Source organism: Corvus cornix, chromosome 2, assembly GCF_000738735.6.
Source record: "Corvus cornix cornix isolate S_Up_H32 chromosome 2, ASM73873v5, whole genome shotgun sequence".
Lineage (NCBI taxonomy): Eukaryota > Metazoa > Chordata > Aves > Passeriformes > Corvidae > Corvus > Corvus cornix.
In genome coordinates this window covers 47,303,891-47,323,678 of record NC_046333.1, presented here as the reverse complement: position 1 = coordinate 47,323,678, position 19,788 = coordinate 47,303,891, and the positions used below count along the sequence as shown (strand labels likewise).

The 19,788-nt window shown below is 42.1% G+C and overlaps 2 protein-coding genes across 3 annotated transcripts in view; one reads left to right on the top strand and one right to left on the bottom strand.

The window, feature by feature from the left end:
- Nucleotides 1-390: 390 nt before the first annotated feature.
- Nucleotides 391-8,308, top strand: MALSU1 (mitochondrial assembly of ribosomal large subunit 1). Its single transcript, XM_039548977.1, has 4 exons — nucleotides 391-585; nucleotides 2,162-2,340; nucleotides 4,985-5,066; nucleotides 6,254-8,308. The coding sequence occupies exons 1-4, from the start codon at nucleotides 393-395 to the stop codon at nucleotides 6,430-6,432; spliced, it is 633 nt and encodes a 210-aa protein (XP_039404911.1). The 5' UTR covers nucleotides 391-392; the 3' UTR covers nucleotides 6,433-8,308.
- Nucleotides 8,309-10,064: 1,756 nt separating this feature from the next.
- IGF2BP3 (insulin like growth factor 2 mRNA binding protein 3) overlaps nucleotides 10,065-19,788 on the bottom strand; it is a 113,243-nt gene continuing 103,519 nt past the window's right edge. For both annotated transcript variants that reach the window (XM_039548974.1, XM_039548975.1), the window contains 4 exons: nucleotides 17,866-17,940; nucleotides 14,845-14,976; nucleotides 13,624-13,737; nucleotides 10,065-12,693 (listed from right to left, as the gene is read on the bottom strand). In XM_039548974.1, the coding sequence (XP_039404908.1) occupies nucleotides 12,592-12,693; nucleotides 13,624-13,737; nucleotides 14,845-14,976; nucleotides 17,866-17,940 (423 nt within the window). In that variant the 3' untranslated portion in view covers nucleotides 10,065-12,591. The remainder of the gene's footprint in view (nucleotides 12,694-13,623; nucleotides 13,738-14,844; nucleotides 14,977-17,865; nucleotides 17,941-19,788) is intronic.

The following is a 19,788-nucleotide window of genomic DNA, read 5'->3' as shown; positions in this document are numbered from 1 at the left end:
CCTAATCCCTGGCAGTGCTCACGGCCACGTTGGATGGGGCTCTGAGCAACCGTCTAGGGGAAGGTGTCCCTGCCCATGGCACGCAGGTTGGAACTGGATGACTTTTAAGGTCCTTTCCACCCCAAGCCTTTCTACGGTTCTGTGACCCTATGAGGGCCCGACCGCCCGCCTCCCCTCAGAGAGACGCCGCCCCCGGGCCAGCAGCCGCAGGCCCGCCTGGGGCCGCCCCGGGGCCGCTCCGGGGACAGCCCCGGCAGCGCCGCCCCCTCCGGGCAGCGCCGCGCGCGCGCCGCGGCCCGAGCGACAGCCGGCTGCACCAATGGGAGGAGGGGGCGGCCCCGCCCCGGCCAATGGCGGAGGGGCGGCCGGGGCGGGGCGGGGCGAGGGCCGGCATGTGGCGGGCGCTGGCGGGGGCGCGGCGGTTCCTGCGGCCGCTCGGGGCCGCGGCCGGGGGCGTCCCGCGGGCGGAGCCGCCGGCACCCCGGGTCCCGCCGGGTCGGGGCTGCGCGGCTGCGGGAGGCGGAGCCGGGGCCGGGGCCGGGGCCGGGGCGCTGGGGGCGGCGGCGGAGCGGCGGCAGGTGGCAGGTAGGGCCCAACCCGAGGTCGCGCGGCAGCGGTGCCCAGCGGGACCGTGAGCGGAATGTGACTCCTCGCGAAGAAGGGGCTGCTCGGCACGCGTGGAATCGCGTCTGCAGCTGCGGAGGATCCTCGCCGTGCCCAGTGCGGTGGGATCGGCCTCACCTCAGGAGTCACGGCGGGCCTCGGGGTCACGGCAGCAGCACTGGGCCGGCATCGCCTCCCCAGCGCTGCTGGAAAGGGCGGAGTGGGGCTGGTGTGGTGGGAGCCCGTGTGTGGATCCGTGCAGGATCACTTGTGTGACGGGGCTGGTGCCGAGCCCGAGGCGTTGCTGTGCCGTGCACTCGCAATCGCCCCGTTAGGTCGGTGTCCGAAGCGCGAGGGCTAGTTACAGGCACAAGCCTTGTGTGCGCAGGGCTGCTTTGTGGCTGTAGCTGTTCAGCAGAGCTCCTCTAGCCTGCATCTGACCGTGACGGTCAGTGCCTGGTGATGTTGAGGCCATCCGTTCTCCAGGCAGGCTCTGGAGGCTTCTCATGTGGCTACCAGGCAAATATTTGACATCTGCAACCGCTGTGTCTGGAGGAGCTGTGGCCACTGGCAATTTTCTAGATGTGTGACCACAGCAAAAAGTTGAAAGAGTGCCCTGAGCTGAAAGCCTTCCATTTACAGAGATCTGATCCAATTTCATATCCCCATTCATGCATATAATTGTAGCTATTGTTCTTTTGTTTGGCTTTTTCTTTATATTGGGAAATATAAAGCTTGGCTTTGTGCTGATGCTCAGTCTGCACTAACGTTCACTTTATAGTGGCAGACTTGCATTGCTGACAGATTCAAATTACGCCTAAAGTGTGCAAACAAGTTGCATCTACCTAATTAGGGCAAATTAGAAATAAACTGATTTCATGGTGTGAACAGAGCACAGTTGCACTGATTTACTGTTTTCTAAGCTGGCTTCCTCAAACTGTTGAAGGACTAAAGCTTTGTCTGCAGTATCATAATCCTGTGCAGCAGATCAGGCTAGGGAAAAAGAGAAAAAAAAGTGGCTTTACTCAGTCTGCAGATAAAAAAATGTCTTCACGCTGCATCATGTCAGCTCCGTTTTCAAAATATTGGTTTCTTCTACTTAATATTCTAGAACAGTTTCATCACAATATATTATCACAGATTGTTGAAAAGCATTGTTCTGAAATATTTTCAATTTTTTCTGTTGTTTTAATAATGTCTGTTGGAGTACTTAGGTTTAATTCATCTCAATTGACAAGTGTGATGATGCTATTGACTTTTAAATGGCAGCAACAAGAAAAAAGTAAGTTAGCAAAAACCAAAGTTTCATTTAGGTAACTGTTGCATCTAGTGATAGTGTTTTTTACTGGAAGATTGCTTAGTTCTCAGCTTTGGTGGTCGTAAAAATGATTTTGAAAGATCTGCAGTTCATGTTGCATTGTCAGTATCAAATCAAACTCCACAGTGAGTGACTAGCTTAGGCTATAATTCAGTTAATTGTTATTTTATGGCTTTAAATGGTTTATTTTTGCAATTAAAAAGAAAATTTGCCGCTGTACTATTTTTCCATGTGTTCCAGATACTGTTCCTCCGAAGTTCAACATTGACTTGGTTGTAGCACTGCTGAGGCAAGAAAATGCTAAGGACATCTGTGTCATCCAGCTATCTCCAGAAATAAAATACTGTGATTATTTTATAATTGTGAGCGGATTTTCAACACGACATCTTCATGCAATGGCAAATTACATGCTGAAAATGGTAAGACAGTTCTTGCTGCCCTCTCTGGGTTTTGGGAATGGTTTTAAAAGTTGTGAAAGGAATTTCGCCAGGATTGCATATGTAGGAGTGTACCAGGTAAGATGAAACTGATGACATTACGTAATTTAGTCCTGAATACATCTAGCAAGTAACTGTGAGTTTTTCCTTTAGCAGTAGTACACAAAATATAGGTAATATGTTTTAGAAACAGACCTCTCTGTATGTAGAACACTGGGGACATCGCAGTTGGGTGGCTAGAACATGAGTGATGTGAGATGGTGTTGACAATTTATGTCTGCTTTTATTTTCATCCAACAAGCACCACTGCTTTTCCCAGTCATTCAAAATAGCTTTATCTGACTGTTCTCAAACCCTAATCCTTAAATTTTCCATGTTCTCAGGTATATTGTAAGGCTGGAAAAAATACGGCCTCTTAAGAGGCACAGGATCCCCTCATGAGCTTAAAGCAAACTGGTAGTTAGTAGTCACCCTGCTGTGCGTGTGCTGCAGGAGAGGAGAAGCAGCAGCCATCCTTGCACAGAAATCCTGTGCTGTTTGGCTATGGAAGAAAGGGAACTTTTCAGTACAGAAATAGAGGTCAGAATTAAATTACAGATAGATCTTAGGGATGAGGACCAAACTCAGGGAGGGAGAAACTTTATTGCCAGAGAAGAACCATGCAACTGTTGAAAAGCACAGCATGGGAAATATGAGCAGCCCCCATCTCAGTCAGCTGTCTGTGCTCAGCCTGGAGTTTGCCTTCTCACCACCCACTTTCTTTCCCTTCCTGACCCTGTTTTTCCTTTCACTCCTGGTTTTACTTTCTTCTTTCCAGTCCCATTGGTTTCAGCTGTGAGGCTCGTGGGGGAAAAGGAGAGCGGGAGAGATGGTTTAGCTTTTCAGGGCCTTTCTGAGCAAGTATGGGGAGTTTCTTGTGTTCTCTGCAGAAACTGATGCATCTTTGCAAACCAAAATTTTGCCTTAAGCTGGAAGTTGCGTTAATGTGATTTGAGTATTCTAAATCTAAGTGCTTAATATGTACTCTGTTGTATAACTTGGTAGTCTCGGGAGCTTTACATTTCCCCCCAGACCAGGAGAAATCAATGAATACCACCTACCCTGCAAACACATGGCTGCAGCCTCTGGTGGCTGTAAAATCAGCAACTTCGCAAGGGCAGAGCCTCTTGGGAGACATGGTGTCCCAAGAGGGCATCCTGAGAAACTGGGAAGCCTGGGCAAGTACTTGGGAGTGGCTGAGCTCATCTCACACTGAAAGTTTGCTAGGTAAAAAGTAGCTGAAGCTTAAGATGTAAAGCAGAGCAGGTGCTCCAGAGCGCTGCCAGGCAGCTGTTAAGCTTTAGTACCATTCCTAAACTCTTATGATTTACTCACAGTAAAACACAGAGGTGCTCAGGTATAGCATGAGGTCTTCCTGCTTTGCTTCCAGGAGCTTGTAAATGGCAAAGCCCCACATCCCCATCTGGTTTCATGTTAGAGGAAGAAGCTAACACTTGGCTTTATTGTCATCTGTTCACCTGACACAGCTTCTAAAGATGAGGCTTGGAAACATGTAACAGGTATCAGCCTTTGCAACCTGATGATAGCTGATGGCAGTGCACACAGGGCTTTTTAGCATTTTGAGCAGACTGTTGGAGTCTTTTGAAGATATCTCACAAGCCATCTTAAAGAAAAGAAGGTAGAACTAGTTCTGAGTTACCATTTTGAAAATTTTCCGTGCTGGTTTGCAAATTAGGGTGATTACCCAGCAGCTAACATTGTGTGGAACAACCAGGAACAGCTGCATTTTGTGATAATTGCATTCCCAGAGAAGTGGGACTCATTTGCCAGCCAGCCATTGCTTGTACATGTTATTTTGTGTTCTGTCTTCCATGACAGAAAGGGCTGTTGGAGCCATATCTATGGATACTCCTTGTAGAGGAACAAGTAGGTTATGGCCAGGCCTGAAAGTGACCCTACTTCAGCCTCGAGTTGTCAAATTTCTCCAGCTCTGGTGGGTGCTTGGGTTCTTCATGTACTGGCTGGGGAGAGCTGAGCGTCTCAAACCATGTGCTGCATGGGGAGCTACCCACTTTCCCTGGCTGACAGCATGCAGTCCTGCTTTGAGCTGCCCCCTCTCCCGCAGCAGTTCCCAGGTGGAAACCTGTGTGCTGGTCGTGCTTCCCCCCAGCTTGCAGCAAGTGTTGGGCACGTGCCCTCAAGAGACAGGGGGCTGGTTTGAGTGCCTTCCTCATGGCAGGGGATGAAACTTCTTTTTGCCCTGCTCCCTTCCATCTGAGAAGAGAATAAGCTCAGCATCTCCATTTCTGCGTCCTCAACCTGCCAGTGTAAACCACCATTTATTATCGGAAATAAAACAAGGTGGTGGTGGCAGCTGTAGGGATCCAGTAACTGAAAGACTACTGTACGCACTTGTATTTAGTATTCATCATTCTGTGCCTATTTTCCACTACTGCAAGTGTATATTAACCTTTTTCTTTTGTGCAGACCCCAGAACCAACATGAAGTAATCTAACCCATTTAAGCTTTAAAACAACTCAGCAAAGTCAAGCCTCTCTGTTAAGTTTGAGTGCTTTTGAGTAAATGCAAAAGATTTAGTTTTCTGCCATTCATTTTTTTTTCTCAGTACAAGCATCTCAAAGAAGATGGTGGTCCTCATGCTCAGATTGAAGGAAAAGAGACAGATGACTGGCTGTGCATTGATTTTGGTAAATATTTGTGAATCTGACAAAAACAAAGTTTGCATGAGCTCTTTGTTGACAGAAGTATCTCACCATGAACCCTGGTTGCTGTGGAAAGTTCACAATATTCTGCTGTCGGGAATTCCCATTGTTGCTTGAACTCATTGAGATATTAAATGATTTTCCACTAAGTATCTTTGGCACTGAGAAAAAACAGTAGCCACTCTTCAGTGGCTAAAACAGGTCCTAATAAATTGAAGATAACAACAGTGGGGGGAAAAACCAGCTACTTCAGTCAGTTTCCTCAGGTTTCTGTAATCCGTGTTTGGGTAAATGGGGGCTCATTGTACACTGCCTTAGCAGTGAACTATTAAACAGACTTTTTCACTGTCCAGATTATACCATGACATGGGGTTAAACCTCAGTCCTAAGAAATTGAGTTTAATTCTTTATTCTACAAGTGTGAAACTCTACACAAATATAAAAGACTGCATTCAAAAAGCTTTTCTCCTTCACTGCTACTTCTAGAATCTCACACCCTGGCTTGATGTTTTGACCTAAAAGAGTGCATGGATGAGTGAAGAGCACTGCAACCACTGATGTTCAGCCTTGGTTACTTAACTATAATAATTATTGACAGTAGTAACTGAAAATGAATTGGAATTTAAGGGTATAACTACAAAGAAGTGCATTAGATGAACACTGAAATTAACATTCTCTACTGTTGTTTGCACAGAATTAATGAAACCAGAAAAACTTACTACATCAAAGTTTGGACCTATTTCATTGTAAAAACCACCTGTGAAGTATGAGCTACACACCTAGGAAAAATTACTTGGCTTTTGCTGAATGTTGTTGGCAATACAAGAAAGCTGAAAATCCATCTGTCACCTTGGGGGACTCTTTCAAGTAAAATTCCTTTTGTCTGTCTTCTGTCCCATAGAAGTCATAATTTCTTTGGTTTGGAGTCTGTGATAGTGCCTTATTTTAAAGTATTGTGCCTCATATTTTGTTACTGTAGTCTTGGGAGTCTTTTGACCAATTCCTAACACTGCTTGAGAACTGGAAGCAGCAGCTTAGGAAGGGACCTTTACCAGCTGACATGTTGTATCTATCCATAAAAGGGGTGGAAGACTTGAACTCCTTGGTCAGCTGAAGGTGTAGTAGTTCTTTACTGTTCCCATTAATTTATTGTGAATTTCTGTTCTGTGCAGGTGACATAGTGGTGCATTTCATGCTGCCAGAGACACGAGAAGTTTATGAATTGGAGAAGCTGTGGACTCTTGGTCCCTATGATGACCAGTTAGCACAGATGACTCCACAGTCTCTGCCAAAAGACTTTATATTTGGACTGACTCCTAACAGCAGTGATCATCTTGAGACAAGAACTTAAAGCAGCTACTGCATGGAAAGAGAATGAGTGTGCCTGAGGCATAAGTCTTGGGAACTGACTGAGTAGTCAGTACAATTGATCAGTACAAAACAGTGTTTTTTATTAGATGTGCCTAGGTAGAGTTCTGAACAAGCTAAGGTGAGCAGAATAACAGAATCATTAAGATTGGAGAAAGCCCTTAAGGTAAGAGTCCAACCATGAAATGTCAAAGAAGGAATCCTATCAGAGCTTCCCAGGGGAGCCACTGTCTTAGTGGAGTTTGCAGTGACAAGAATGGGGCAAAGACAGGTTCTTAAGCTGGAAATCATGCTCAGCCTCTAGAGCAATTGTTTTTCTAATATTTTTGAAAGACACCCTATAGTAGCACTGCAAAACAGACTGGAGTGCTGCAAGAAAAAACTGTGAAGTAGTACAGTTGAGATGATGCTTCTTGTGTTAAGCTGTTTGCTTCTGGTCACAATAAAGCAAGTCATGGTCTGAAGGGGGACAGAAAACAGACTGCTGTTACTGAGAATATAAAAGCCAAGAGCAGCAGTGACAAATAAATGTGCTTTGAGTTATCAGAGCAGTAAATCAGTTTTCCAGCCAAGGCAAACCTGGTTTTAATAATAATAAACAAGCCCTGAACTGAAGTGCGTCAATTACTTGTTTTCATGTTAAAGCATTCAGCTCATTCTGCATGTGCAGTTGACTCCTCTCCTAGTTTTTCACTCACCTGCTTTCTGAAAAGGGACGCTGACACAACACACTATGGCAGTGCAAACCTTCAACTCTCTGAAGTGGCGAAAAAGAGTGAAGCTCTTGGTCACTGAGCATTATGTGCTGCTAATGGACTGTTCAGCACTTTCAGAAGTCATTGTGCAGTATGTTCTTAGCATGACTGATGCATGGCCTGATAACCAGCTAGAAGAGCTTCAAGGTGGTAACCAACCTGTCTGTGTAAGACAAGATGCTTTTCTCTACTTCAGGGCAGGGGTTTCATCACTGGGTTAGGATCTCTTCCTCCTGGAGAAGTTTGCTCTGCCATGTATCAGAAAGCAGAAACAGGAGATCCTGAGGGTAATCACCTTTTTCTCCCCATAGCCCCACAAATTACTGCAAGCCCTGTCTGCATCTCTGCCCTGCTGTTTGTAATGCTCAAAGTGAGCCTGGTTTTTGTGCCTGTAGCTGTGTTCAGGAGGAAGTATGTGTGCTTGTTTAAAAAAACCCAAACAAACCGAAACCCACTTCTCCCTCTATTTCATGCCATGTTTTCTTGCTGTGTCTAACCTCTGTTCTTTCAGGGATGACTGCCTCCAAGTTCACCTGCTCTTTGATACAAGGCAGCAGATAGTTCTGCACTTAAGCAAAAGGTATTTTTTAAGTGTAGTTAAGCCATGCGGATGAAACATCTTTGCCCACAAAACAAATATTTTGTTGGGAAATACAACTACAGAGAAAGGTTTTCAAAATGCTTCATGATACTTCTTGAAAGTATCACATGGGAGGAAGATAACCTTGGATGTCTTACAGCCTGATGGGTTCTAAATCAGGCATTTCCTCCTAGGAGGGATGCGTAGGAGTAACTTTGACTCATTCCCTGAAACATTTGCCTTTTACTGCTGCTGTGGATAAGTAATATGTGATGAATAGAGGTAGGTTCAGCAGTCACTATGCCATTATATGAACCCACATTTAGTCGCTAGAACCACATACAGTGTCCTATCTGAAAGAGCAGTAACAAAAGGAGTACCTAGAAATAGCAGTAAGAGAGGGAGCAGCCGTGTGAGCAGGCTAGGATTCTTAGAGGTGAAAAGGGGTACTAGTCTATAAGACAAGACAGAAAAAATGAAAACAGAGGAGACAAAACCCAGTAAAATAAACAAATGTAACTGACTTAACTGCCAAAGCATATTGTGAAAAGGAGTTCTGTGAACATCCACTGGTTGCTATTAAACAATCAGAACTGCCAGCTCAGGGAAAGAACTTGGTCTTCATCCATTTAACAGAAGCATTTCTAATCTCTGCTGAGCTACTGCAATGCCCCAACCACGTTACCTGCCAGCCTTGTGAGACTATGGCCTGAGACTCCCTAGAAGCTGGGACAAAGGAATTAACCCAGAGAACCTGGACGGTCAGTACTGTGCAACACTAGAGCCCTTTTGGAAAGAAAACATTTGGGAGTGATTCCTGTTGGATAGATAGGTGATTTCTGAGTAAAATAAAAATACCAAGCAACTTATGCAATGGCTCTGTAGATTCAGCATTCAGTCCTCCTGGACAGGTGCATGTAGGTTTGGCTCTGTGAAGGATCCCTTGACAAGATGAACAGGAGAAACCACTAAGTGAAACTTTTGTCATAATTTCACTGATTTCCTGCACTGCATCTGAGTAACTTTGTTTTCAAGCAGAGTTTGTGTCCTTCGCTTGAGCTAACATCTGTTACAGCCCAGCCTGAGTGCTTTCTCAACAGTTTTTCATGTTTGTTTAAGAATCCTACACCCTAGTGCCATATCAAGCCCAGGCTGTCTTGCACAGCATACATGCTCCAGTTAATGGAAACTGATACAAAGAGCGCATGCCTTGGAAATTGCAGCTTAAGAAGAAAAGCTCTGGAAGGTTAGAAGCAAATAAAAATGTCATGATTAAGCAAATGCTTAAAACAGGGGTTGAGCTGTCACAAATGCACCAGCAGTACAGAGCAAGGCTTGACTTTTTATGTTGCTCAAATGGCAGGGTGCTTGTTCTGAGAAGAAAGCTTGATATTGACGTGGAGAAATGAGCTTACCCTGTGAAATGCAGTACTCTGCAGTGCCTTCTACAGACATAATTTCACAATTCCCTCTTTCTGCTGGTTGACCCCAGGAAATGAGCTATGAAGACAAGTAGGAGGGTGCACTAGTTCAGAAAACAAGTTGGGTTTTCCAATTCTCTTTAAAAAGATACAGAATTGTGTAATTCATGATGCTCCTTCATTCCCCAGCTCCTCCCTCTCACGTGAAAGCATGCACCAGTTAAACATCTGGTCTCATTTCTACTCCAAATAATGTTAAAAAGGATCTAAATGGAGGGGTGATACCACCTCACTGGCAAGTGGTGTGTCTGGGTGGTCATGGTTGGGGTAAGACACAGGTTGCCAGCACTTTTGTTTGCTAGTGTGACTGGTTCTGCCTGTCCAAGCTTCTAGGGCCACATTCATTACAAAGCTTCATCACTCCAAGACCACCCCAGTAAAGACTGGGTAAAAAACTGCCTTCCCTCCCCCCACCCCACAAAGAAATTACTGCATTTCTGATCTCCTTCATGTTTGTTGTGACAGTCAGGGCTGTCAAGTCCACGTTCCTTCCACAGCAAATCAGCCTAAGCGAATGGTGCAAGGCGAACCATGAACCAAATGTTGTCCTACAGACTTGTAGGGCATTGTTAGATGGAAAGGAGATGAATTACAAGCCACAGAAGTCACTGCTTGGTTTAGGAAGTGCAAACATTGTAACCTGGCTGTCCTAGCAGCTATGGAATACCTGTAGGTTACTGTTCATCCTTATCCAGTTATTATGGACAGAAAACCAACTTGATCAAAGCACTGCAAACACTCAGGACAGTCTGTCCCTATGCCTCGTTAATTTAAAAAAACACCACACAACTTTATCTGATGATAGGAGTTAAACTCTTTATTCCATTCAGAGGCATCTGGCAAGTAGAGCTGCATTGGGGGGCACATTACAGATGAAAAATGATCCATACTTTGTGGATATTGAAATCATTTACAGTATTTACTTTCTAGCTATTCCCAAATACTCCAAATTACCAAGTCTCAATTGAAAAGAAAAACATGAGATACCATATTAAGTCTAGAAATTTAAGAGAGATGACAGTATTTAAATCAGCAGATGCAAATGCAGCGCCTATCTGTAAAGTAATTTTTAATGGAAAATAATGAAGTCAAATCCTTCTCAAATGTTAAGAAAGGAACGTCCGACTGACTTAAGCCTCAACAAAAATTAAAATGCTATGTACTTTCCATACTTCAGTAATTTTAAATTCATTGTAAGAAAAAAAAATTATCCTAAAGGCTAGATGAAGGTCACTGTCAAAAAAGGAAAAGAAACTCATTTTTCTTTGCTAAAACTACAACATAAGTTTGTGGTTTTTAAACCAATTAGTAAAGAAGAGATGCAGGAAAAACACTTCAGACCATTTTCAAAATTATCTAATCTGTACAACAATGATCTTTGGGAAAATTATCTAGTCTATGTAGTAATGCCTCTATTTCAACATGAACCTAAGAGGTAGATAACAAAATGATGAAACAAATGTTTTTGCTCGCTGTGCCCCTCAAATCAGTGCAGCATGGTGATTCTGATCATCTCATGCACAAAAAAACATCACAAAAAAAGGTTCAGAGGTAATAGCATGGCTCTGTCGACCACACACACACAGGCGCGCACGCGCACACACACACACACAGCAGTCTTTATGCACCATGTGTTGCCACATTTTTTTTTTCTTAAACTGAGGTAGACTGAAGTTTATTGTAGAAACTTGAATGTGTCACTATTACCACAATCATCATTCAAATTACATTTGGAAATTAAAAAATTTGGTAACTTTCCTGTTATCCCTGCCTTTTGACATTTTTTTGTTCTCCTCTAATGGTTGGTTGCAGAACGTGCATAAATCCTGCTGCATCTATTATAAGCCAGGCTAGAGAGGTTGCTGTTTTGTTTGTTTTTTTTCTTGTAATCATTTTCAAAACCTTCAAAGTGGCTTAGTGTGGCCCATAACAGCGGCTGGATATGTAAACTTAGCCTTTCATTATCTTTCAATGTGATCAAACACTGTTTGACCTTCCCCCATCGTGGTAACTGAAAGCAGTATGATGTGATCTGCAGACAGCAGAGACCCTCCTGGCCTCAAAAATGCTCCAGCAGATCAAGTGTTCTATCAAACTGAAGATGAAGCTTGCTCTTTGAACAAAATGGCAAAGTCCAAATGGGCTGCAAATGGTTAAATGTAGCATTATTAGGTAGTGATGGTCAAAGGCACAAAGGGTTCATGCATTCAATCAAGTAGCACAAAAAAAAAAATTCAGCCTCTTGCAGCCTTCTAAATTTTTCCCCCAACCCCAGCCTCTTGCCATCACTTCCTTGTCCTGTTCCCAAAAAAGTACCGTCACAAACTTTTTCATCCCATCTTAAAAGAAAACTAAACGGCATTGCTGCTATCAGAATGTTGGCATCATTCACTATCTTTTGAACATTCACTGAATTTTTTTTTTAAACAAATGATGGTGTTGAAGCCCTCAGGAAATCTGAGGCTGTGTTTTTTTTACCCACCTTACTCCCATCAGCCAGCAGCTAGAAGTGCTCTACTATATTTTTCCCCGATAAGTCTGTAGTACTCCTGGCTGGTGGCTGATCAAATTTTAATTTTTTTTAAAAAAATAAAATGCTCAAGAACTATTAGCTTTATAAAGTATACAAAATACCAAAAAAAAAAAGCAAAAAAGGAACAATTTCTCATTGAGGTACTAAATGCCTGAGGTAGTTTAGTAAAATGCATATTTATCTTTTTATGCCCTGGCCAACACCATTCAACACTTCCCTTAGGTTATTCATGGCAGTGTTATGTAAAAATGCAACCAAATTCTTTTTAAAAAATGCCACTTGTTTCAACATTGGGACTAACACTTAAACTCTTGTCAATACCCTTGCTCTAACCCTAGCCCACCCGCAATCCCACCCTCCAAATGTGTTTCTTCTTTTACAACTGGACCTATAAGAGCAATGCCTTTTCTTTGTTTTTTTTGTTGGTTTTTTTCTTTTCTTTTTTTTTTTTTAACCAGTGAACTCAGAAGAGAAAGCTTCATTAAACCAAGTTCTAAAATTGTTGGGGAATAATAAGAACAATAAAAAAGACTAACGAGTTTATGTTAAATTGTGAGAATAGAACAAAAGGGAAGTGAAGGGGTCCTTATTTTAAAGCTGGGTTTCAAAAGTTTGAGAGAGCCTAAAGAATACATTCTCAGAGACAGCGTTCAACGGTTGCCTGGTCCTCGAACAGGTGATTGGCTTGGTGGATCTTCTGCATAAATCTTCAACAGGTGCTCACCACCCGTCTCTCGTCGCACAGTCTGTCTTTGGTCTGGCATCTGTCTCTGATGGGCCATTTCCTAAACCTTTATTTCCGTCTTGGCTGAGGCTGTCCGCTTTGCAATGTTTTTTGCTGTTGCTGCTGCCTTCTTACCTGAGCCAGTATTTCCTGAATTTTTCTCTGAGCAAGCTGAAGGACACAAAGAAGAAGAAACAATCCATCATGATGCCATGCTGCAGTGACTGCTGTTTACAACCAACAAGAGATGCTACTGGGATTAAGAAAATCTGGAATAACTAAATCCCTAGTACCAACAAGCTTACTTGTTAATTAAAATACACTTGGAATTAATCATGAAGTACAACCCAAATTTTAATTTTACTTCCCTTTTCACCTACCACAAGTACTCGCATGGTCAGTTTTCAGATCTGTTATATAGAAAGCATGAGAATAGGGAGATGACTACCAATGTTGAGATTACTGAAGCTACAGCCTGCATTTTACTCCTCAGGAAATACTAATCTTTTATAAGAACCACTGTTTTAATAAAAGAGCGTACAAATTTTTTATACACTGGGATATCCAGAAGGTCAGACTTACACGACTGCCCACCCACCTGATCTCCTTTCTGAACTACAAGCCACCTGTAGCAAAGTATCAAAAGAAATAAGTCTGAGTTAAGTGAAGGAAGGAATCTTGTGATCGTTTTATTTATGATATTAAATCAACAGATTGGGCAATGGGGACCAATTACATATATGGGTGTGGTTCTTTCCAGATACTATGGGATGGCTTGTGTCTCTGTTCCTTCTGAATTTCAGCCCAATCACAACTTGGATTTTCTTTTGCTTTGAAAGTTATAGCAGTGCCAGAGACTGCATAAATTGACTGAAGAATTTAAGGAGAATGTTTTGCATATGTAAACATGCAGTATTGTTATAAATCTCTCTCAAAGGCATGAGGAAAGTTAATTGCAGCGAGACAACCAGAGGAGCCTGGCAAGCAGTGCTTTCTGTATCCTGAGCAGAAGTCTTCCATCCCTTGGCTCCTGCACATTGCTATAAAAGAAAGACCATGGAAACATCAAGGCAATACAGAAAATCACTGCAGTCCTCCTACCTGGCATGCATAGAAGTGACCAGTTATTTTCACAACCACCTGATCATTTTCATCAGGTGTCTGGTCACGAGGGACTACAACTTCTGCACTTGTCAAGTTTTGAAGCTCATTTACCTATAAACAGATAGTACAAGTCAGAAACCTCTAAACTAACAAATGTTATACAACCACCAAGCCTCAAAGATACCAACCACTGAAACATCATCCTCCAAGCTACATTTCTAAAAACCCCTCACTAACAGAAAGCATCTTTATGCAGCAGCGTGCACTCTGCAAGATGAGCCTCTTGTGTCTCTTAACATAAATTAGCACCAAGTCCTCTGGGTTTGTAGAAGTGTTTTAAAGACTAAATACAACACACAGAAGGTGTTAAATACATGACTTAAAAAAAGCAAATAGATGCCACAGTATTTACAGTTGAGTTTAAAAGTGTAAGGTCAGAAAAATCATATAATAAAGGGAAGAAAAATGTCAGAGTATTTACACACTTTTCCTTCAAAAACCTCCACAAGATGGAGAACTTTAGACTGAACAATGAAACGTTCTGTTTGTTCAAATTATTTTCAGCAGCTTATCAGGCTTCCATAGTGTTAAGTAGAGGTAATGTTAGAGTCTTTGTCTCATTTACACTGATTTTATTTTAGAAATGCTTGTCATTGTGTAATTAATGTTTTAGATGAACAGCTTCTCAGACATGTTTGTCCTCAAACCTCTTACCACTGGAAGTAGTGGAAGAGGCCACACTGCCTCCTGACACTTAACCTACAGACCCTGTTGCACTCAGGATGGACACCCAAGACAGAACCATGTCTTTGCACATATCATCTAGCTCCTGACTTAACACCATGTGAAAATACTAGAGCACCAGCACCTCTTGAGGATTGAAAAATCTCAATTATGTTATTTTATACAACCAAATGAGCCTAAGAAATGCCATCAATTTAATTGAAACAAAGATGGATACACGTTTTTGTAATATTGAGGTCTGAACATGTCTTAAATTCCTACCACTGATTTAGAAATTAAATAAATCATTCTAAGATTGGCTTCAACTCCACAGTAGAAGAAAGGAAAACTTAACAAGCACACCTAAGAAAATAGCTCCCGCTTTAATATAACATCAAAGAATTAGTTTGGCTAAAAGTTTAAGCTTTATGTATATATACACACCAGAATATGAAACATAACTGAGCAACACGGAGTTTTATTTCAGCTACTTACTGTTTTGCCTCCTTTACCAATAACTCTACCAGCAGCATAGGATGGCACTTTTATATGAGCCTCAAGTTTCACTTCTTCTTTAGGTCCAAAGAAATTTTCTTCTTTAAGTTTTCCATAGATTCTCCCTTGAGCCTGCAAAATTGCTTTCAGTTAGAGAATGGTCTTCTTGGAATCTAGTTAACATCAAGAAATTACACAGAAAGGAGACACAATCCTGACATAGTGTTTTCCCTAATAAATATACTTTTTTCTAAAAGAAGTCTTTGTACCAAACTAGGAAGTACCACTGTCTAACTTTAAAGATTGCTTGGCAAACCAGGGAACCACACAGCAATTTAACAGGGATCGATATTATTCTGCTTTTCATAGAAATATTGCTTTTGAAAGAGACTATTGCATTTCTGTAAAGAGTGGTGGAGACAAGAACAGTCAGGCTGAAGTTTTTTATTACACCCAGAAGCACAAAATGCAATTAATTGACTCAGAAACCCATTCTTTTAAGGATGCAAAACTAAAAAAGCCACAACACCCCCAACAAGTCATGGGATAAAGACTCCAACTGGAGCAAAAAGCTTGCTTTTACAATCCATTACAACATATTGTTTAAAAATACATAACTTAGCACTTTCTTAATTTCCCAAAGTAAAGAGTCAAACTGCCCAGATCTAAATAGTACCATGGGAAAAGTATTATTCCAACCAGCACACAGTTCCTTTTTCTGGGAAACACACAAGTGCCAGATAGCAAGAAGAATGTCTGCTGAGAGAGTAAGGGGGGTTTTTTGCTGATTTTTAAAATCTGCTGATTTTTAAACACATCTATTTCCTTATTCACAGCAGTTCATCAGTGAATTAATGAGAAATGGTAACCAGATCTTCTACTCTGTGGCTCCTAGATGCTTCAAAGGAGCTCCCATTACTGCCAAATTATAAAGAAAGATGGGATATGGACTTTTTTTAAAAAGATTGTAGATGGTCTTCCAACATCTCAAATCTTTCCATTCTTGAGAAGGTCTTTAGGAAAGGAAACAACCTAACTAGGCTGCAAGCTCCTTCACAGTTTTAAATGGTGGCTGAAATATGTTTTCTACACTAGATCCCACTTCACTTTCATATATCCCAGATCCAAGGCAACAGAGTCATGCATGAATAGTGGTGTCACAGGGATGCCTGAACTCTAGGGAGCACTGCAGGAGAGGCTCTGAACAGTGGCATGTTTCCTTCCCATGGTCTTGCTAACAACTAATCCTGCATACTGCAACATCCTCAGGCTGCAGCAGCTGAGGAAGAAAAGGATGCAGCCAGTGCAGCTACCGTGGACGTGAATCACAGGCAGCAGAACACAATGGAGTAAGGAAAGGATGCCAAAGTCACACACTCTGGGATAGCACTGCCTCTCCAAGAGCTCATTACTCATTTGAGCAGCAGCTATTCCCTCTTCAAGTTGTTGAGCACCAGCTTACATTCTTGGTGCCCCAACAACCACTGTCCCAAGAGAGGAGACCCTTCTTAGTCAGAGTTTAAGGAGAGCACAAACACTGTGTGGACCTGGCTGTAAGGCCAGCTTCAGGTTAACAGTGGTGATAAAAGGAAAGACTGAGCTCTGCCTCAAAGAGCAGCTAAAAGACTACAAAGGTCAGGAGCTGAATGAAGCCCCAAGGGAAAATCCCTTTCCTTCATAAGACCAGCATACTCAGGAGCATTGACTGTGCTACTACATTAATGCACCTTTGCAAGCAGAGCCCAGGTGTAAAGTAGTGACTGATGGATGTGGTTTTAACCTATGTATGGGTTGCAGGAAAAGGACACTTTCCTCCTTGCATGATCCAGGTTGGAGAGAAGAGCTGCCAGAAGAGCTCTGTGGGACCCCCAGTTTATCCTGGGGAATAAACCTGAGGGCAAGCCTTTGTCTACATGAAAAGTTAGGATAAGGGATGCCCAGATTTCCTTTGGCATGCTACTCCTTGAGGGTCAGTCCACTGATACCTGATGAAAAGGAGTAGCCAGTATATGACTTTGTGTTGACCCCAGTCCATGAGAGTACCCAATATGTGAAACATCCCATGTGGCCAAGCCCACATGCACACAGAAAATATCGAGGAGACAGAGCTTCAAAGACATGCTTTGCCTTCAGTAGCATCTCAAATGCATATGGTAACTGAGCAACAATCCCAAATGCATCTAATTTTTTATTACCACTACAAAATACCTGCCCTGATAATTTTCCAAAAATCCTAAAGGCATTATTGAAACTGATACCCCTGAAGTTTGTGCACCTCCTTCTTGCAAGATGCCCTAAAGCAAGAATACAAAGTCAAAAATGAGAACAGGCAAAAAAAATTATGCCAGGGTATAAACTCTCAAGTGACTTTCTACTTGCTCCAGGCCTCATTCTGTGAGGATGCCAGGCTGCTGCACTGAGCTGCCTGCATCACTCCTAGCACAGTCAACTCCCTTTGGGGTGACTACTTTTATCCCTTGATGTTTCAGGCAAAAGGGCACTCTATAACTTAATTTGAACACAGAGGGGATAATCAAGTTGATTATCTCCTTGTAGTTGTAGTGGAAAAACAATTAGAAATCTTGCATTTATCTTAGAGCTACCCAAAAAGCATTTTCCATTTTGCACAAAACAGCAACCTGGGAAGACTTGATTTCATCTTGTCAGCTTTGTTATTTCAATTAAGCACACAAAACTGTTGCACATCTTAAGACAGATTAAAAGACTCAACTCAAAGGTGCTTGTAGATAGAAGAGAAATTTAGGAATGTAATATTTTTATGCTAGACTTGATTCTTTCTTACATGAAACACCCACCAGTTTTCAGGTGACCAGAATGTGGCCTCTAATAGTACTGTATTACTCATATTCCTATGAGACACCTTTCAGCAAAAGGAAAGCAAAACCCAAGTGTTTACTAAAATTCTGAATAAAGAGTGCTTGGAACCAAGAGTTTTGTTTTCAGTACTGTCCCTTATGGTCCAAAGGCCACTACATACTGACAAGTTTTTATATGTTTTACCTTGAACTGAGCTTCTGGAGGTCCAGTGATGATAACCATTCTCAGCTTAGCATCTGGTCCTTCAGCAGGGGCAATCTAGAATGGATAAACATAGCTATTGGTTATGTTTATGTCTTTTGAAGGAATAGTTTAAAGCTACCTCCTCCCCACTTCAGTCTCACATTCTGTTCAGGAGTGAAAAATTATTCGTTACAGCAGTAGCATCACACTTCAGTCATGATGGGTTTGTTCTCTTTAAAGTGCATTAATTAGCTGTAATGAAATATGGAGAAACTGGCTAAACCACCATAAGCAAATTTACTTCTGAAAATTAAAGACACAGCCACATATGGCAGAATCCCACATGGCATTTTCATGTGGCTATGAGTGATGTAAGACATGTAGCCTTCAAAAAGACAAATCTGGTTAATAAACTGAGATTCTCATCCCTACCCACCCCACTAGCTTGAATAGTCTTTCTAACAAGCTTTGCTCATTAGCAAAAGCTTGCATCCCTTCCCCTGAGAACAGAAGATCACTTTACTGTTGTAACTAATCGGATCCAAAACATTCCTCTATACCGGACAATGTGTGACCCAAATAAAAATTAAGCTCCACCAGAGCTGAGACAGAGACGCCTGTAGGGTCTTTAGCAGTTCATGTCACCACAACAGTAAGATTTCTGTGGGTGTTGTTCTCAGACTCCAGTGGCATTGAATAATTCAAAGTAGCCTCTGACATTCCGAATGAATCTTTTGTTTATCACAACTGACATTTCCATTGTTGCATCTAGTATTACATAGCTGCTGTTGAATGAGCAATATATTAAACACTACAGAATTTCATCTCAGCTGTTGGCAAGGGATGTTATTCATATTTAACAGCTGTAGTTTATTTCAGACAAATTACCAGTCACCAGGCATCATTTTCACTAAAGAATTTTGCTAAGGAAAGTTTATAACATTATTTGTATTGTACCCTAAGATGGAGAAGGCATTATATACTAGTTGTCTGGTTTGCATATCTATTTTTCATTATTTATGAATTCCAATTGGATATATCTAAAAATACACATAAATTTTACAGCAGTACATTTATATGACACGATGTGGTAAGAACAAACAGACTAAATCCATTCAATTCTTTGGAACGAGTATTTTAGAGGGGCAAAATTTCAGGGCATGTTTAGAGCAGCTGACTGAACAGAATTCAGCCTGACAATTGTCTTTCGTGTAAAGTGGACATTGTGGTTTGTCTCAGTCTCCTCTTGTTTTCTGGATGAACACCAGCACCTTCATTAAAATTTTAGGAAAAATATTTTCCATCAAGCTTTCATTATGTCTTATATGTGTCTCAATGTTCTGGGACATATCTTGCTTTGATTTTCTCTTAGAATATCCTGTTCTCAGAAGCTGGGGTAAAATATGGCTGAGGGCTGCAAAAGAAACATATACCAACTAACATTTCAATGTCTGAAGGGGTAAACCAAGAGAATTCTGTGTTAATTTTGTCTGTCTGCCCTTGGAAAAAATAGTTATAGACATACAAATAATATACAAGTGGTGAATTTAACTTCTGAGATTTAACATCTTTACATTCCTAACCAGAAAACAACCAATCTTCTATATGCCAAGCCACAAACGGACAACTTGATACACTCAAACCCCATAAGGTTCATCTTTCATCAGGAAGGGCTGCTCTGGAAAGAGTTTGTAACCAAGGAGATGACAATGGTTCACAACAGGTCCCAGCAGTGTAGCACAGGGTGGGCAGCAGGAAACTGAAATCTCTGCCTGTCTCTTTTGCTGCATAATTGAGTCTGCTGGAGTCCCACACTGAGCCTGCATTGCTAAGCAGTGACCCCCAGCACTGGGTCACAACCTGAGCTCAGCAACAGCCACGTGCACCTCTGAGGTGACAGCCTGAACACTGCAGCCTCATACA

Excerpts from the sequence above, each read along its gene's own strand:
- MALSU1 (XM_039548977.1), top strand. The coding sequence starts at position 393 with ATGTGGCGGGCGCTGGCGGGGGCGCGGCGGTTCCTGCGGCCGCTCGGG. Across the intron at positions 586-2,161 it reads GGAGCGGCGGCAGGTGGCAG|ATACTGTTCCTCCGAAGTTC; the intron begins GTAGGGCCCAAC and ends CATGTGTTCCAG. Across the intron at positions 5,067-6,253 it reads CTGGCTGTGCATTGATTTTG|GTGACATAGTGGTGCATTTC; the intron begins GTAAATATTTGT and ends TGTTCTGTGCAG.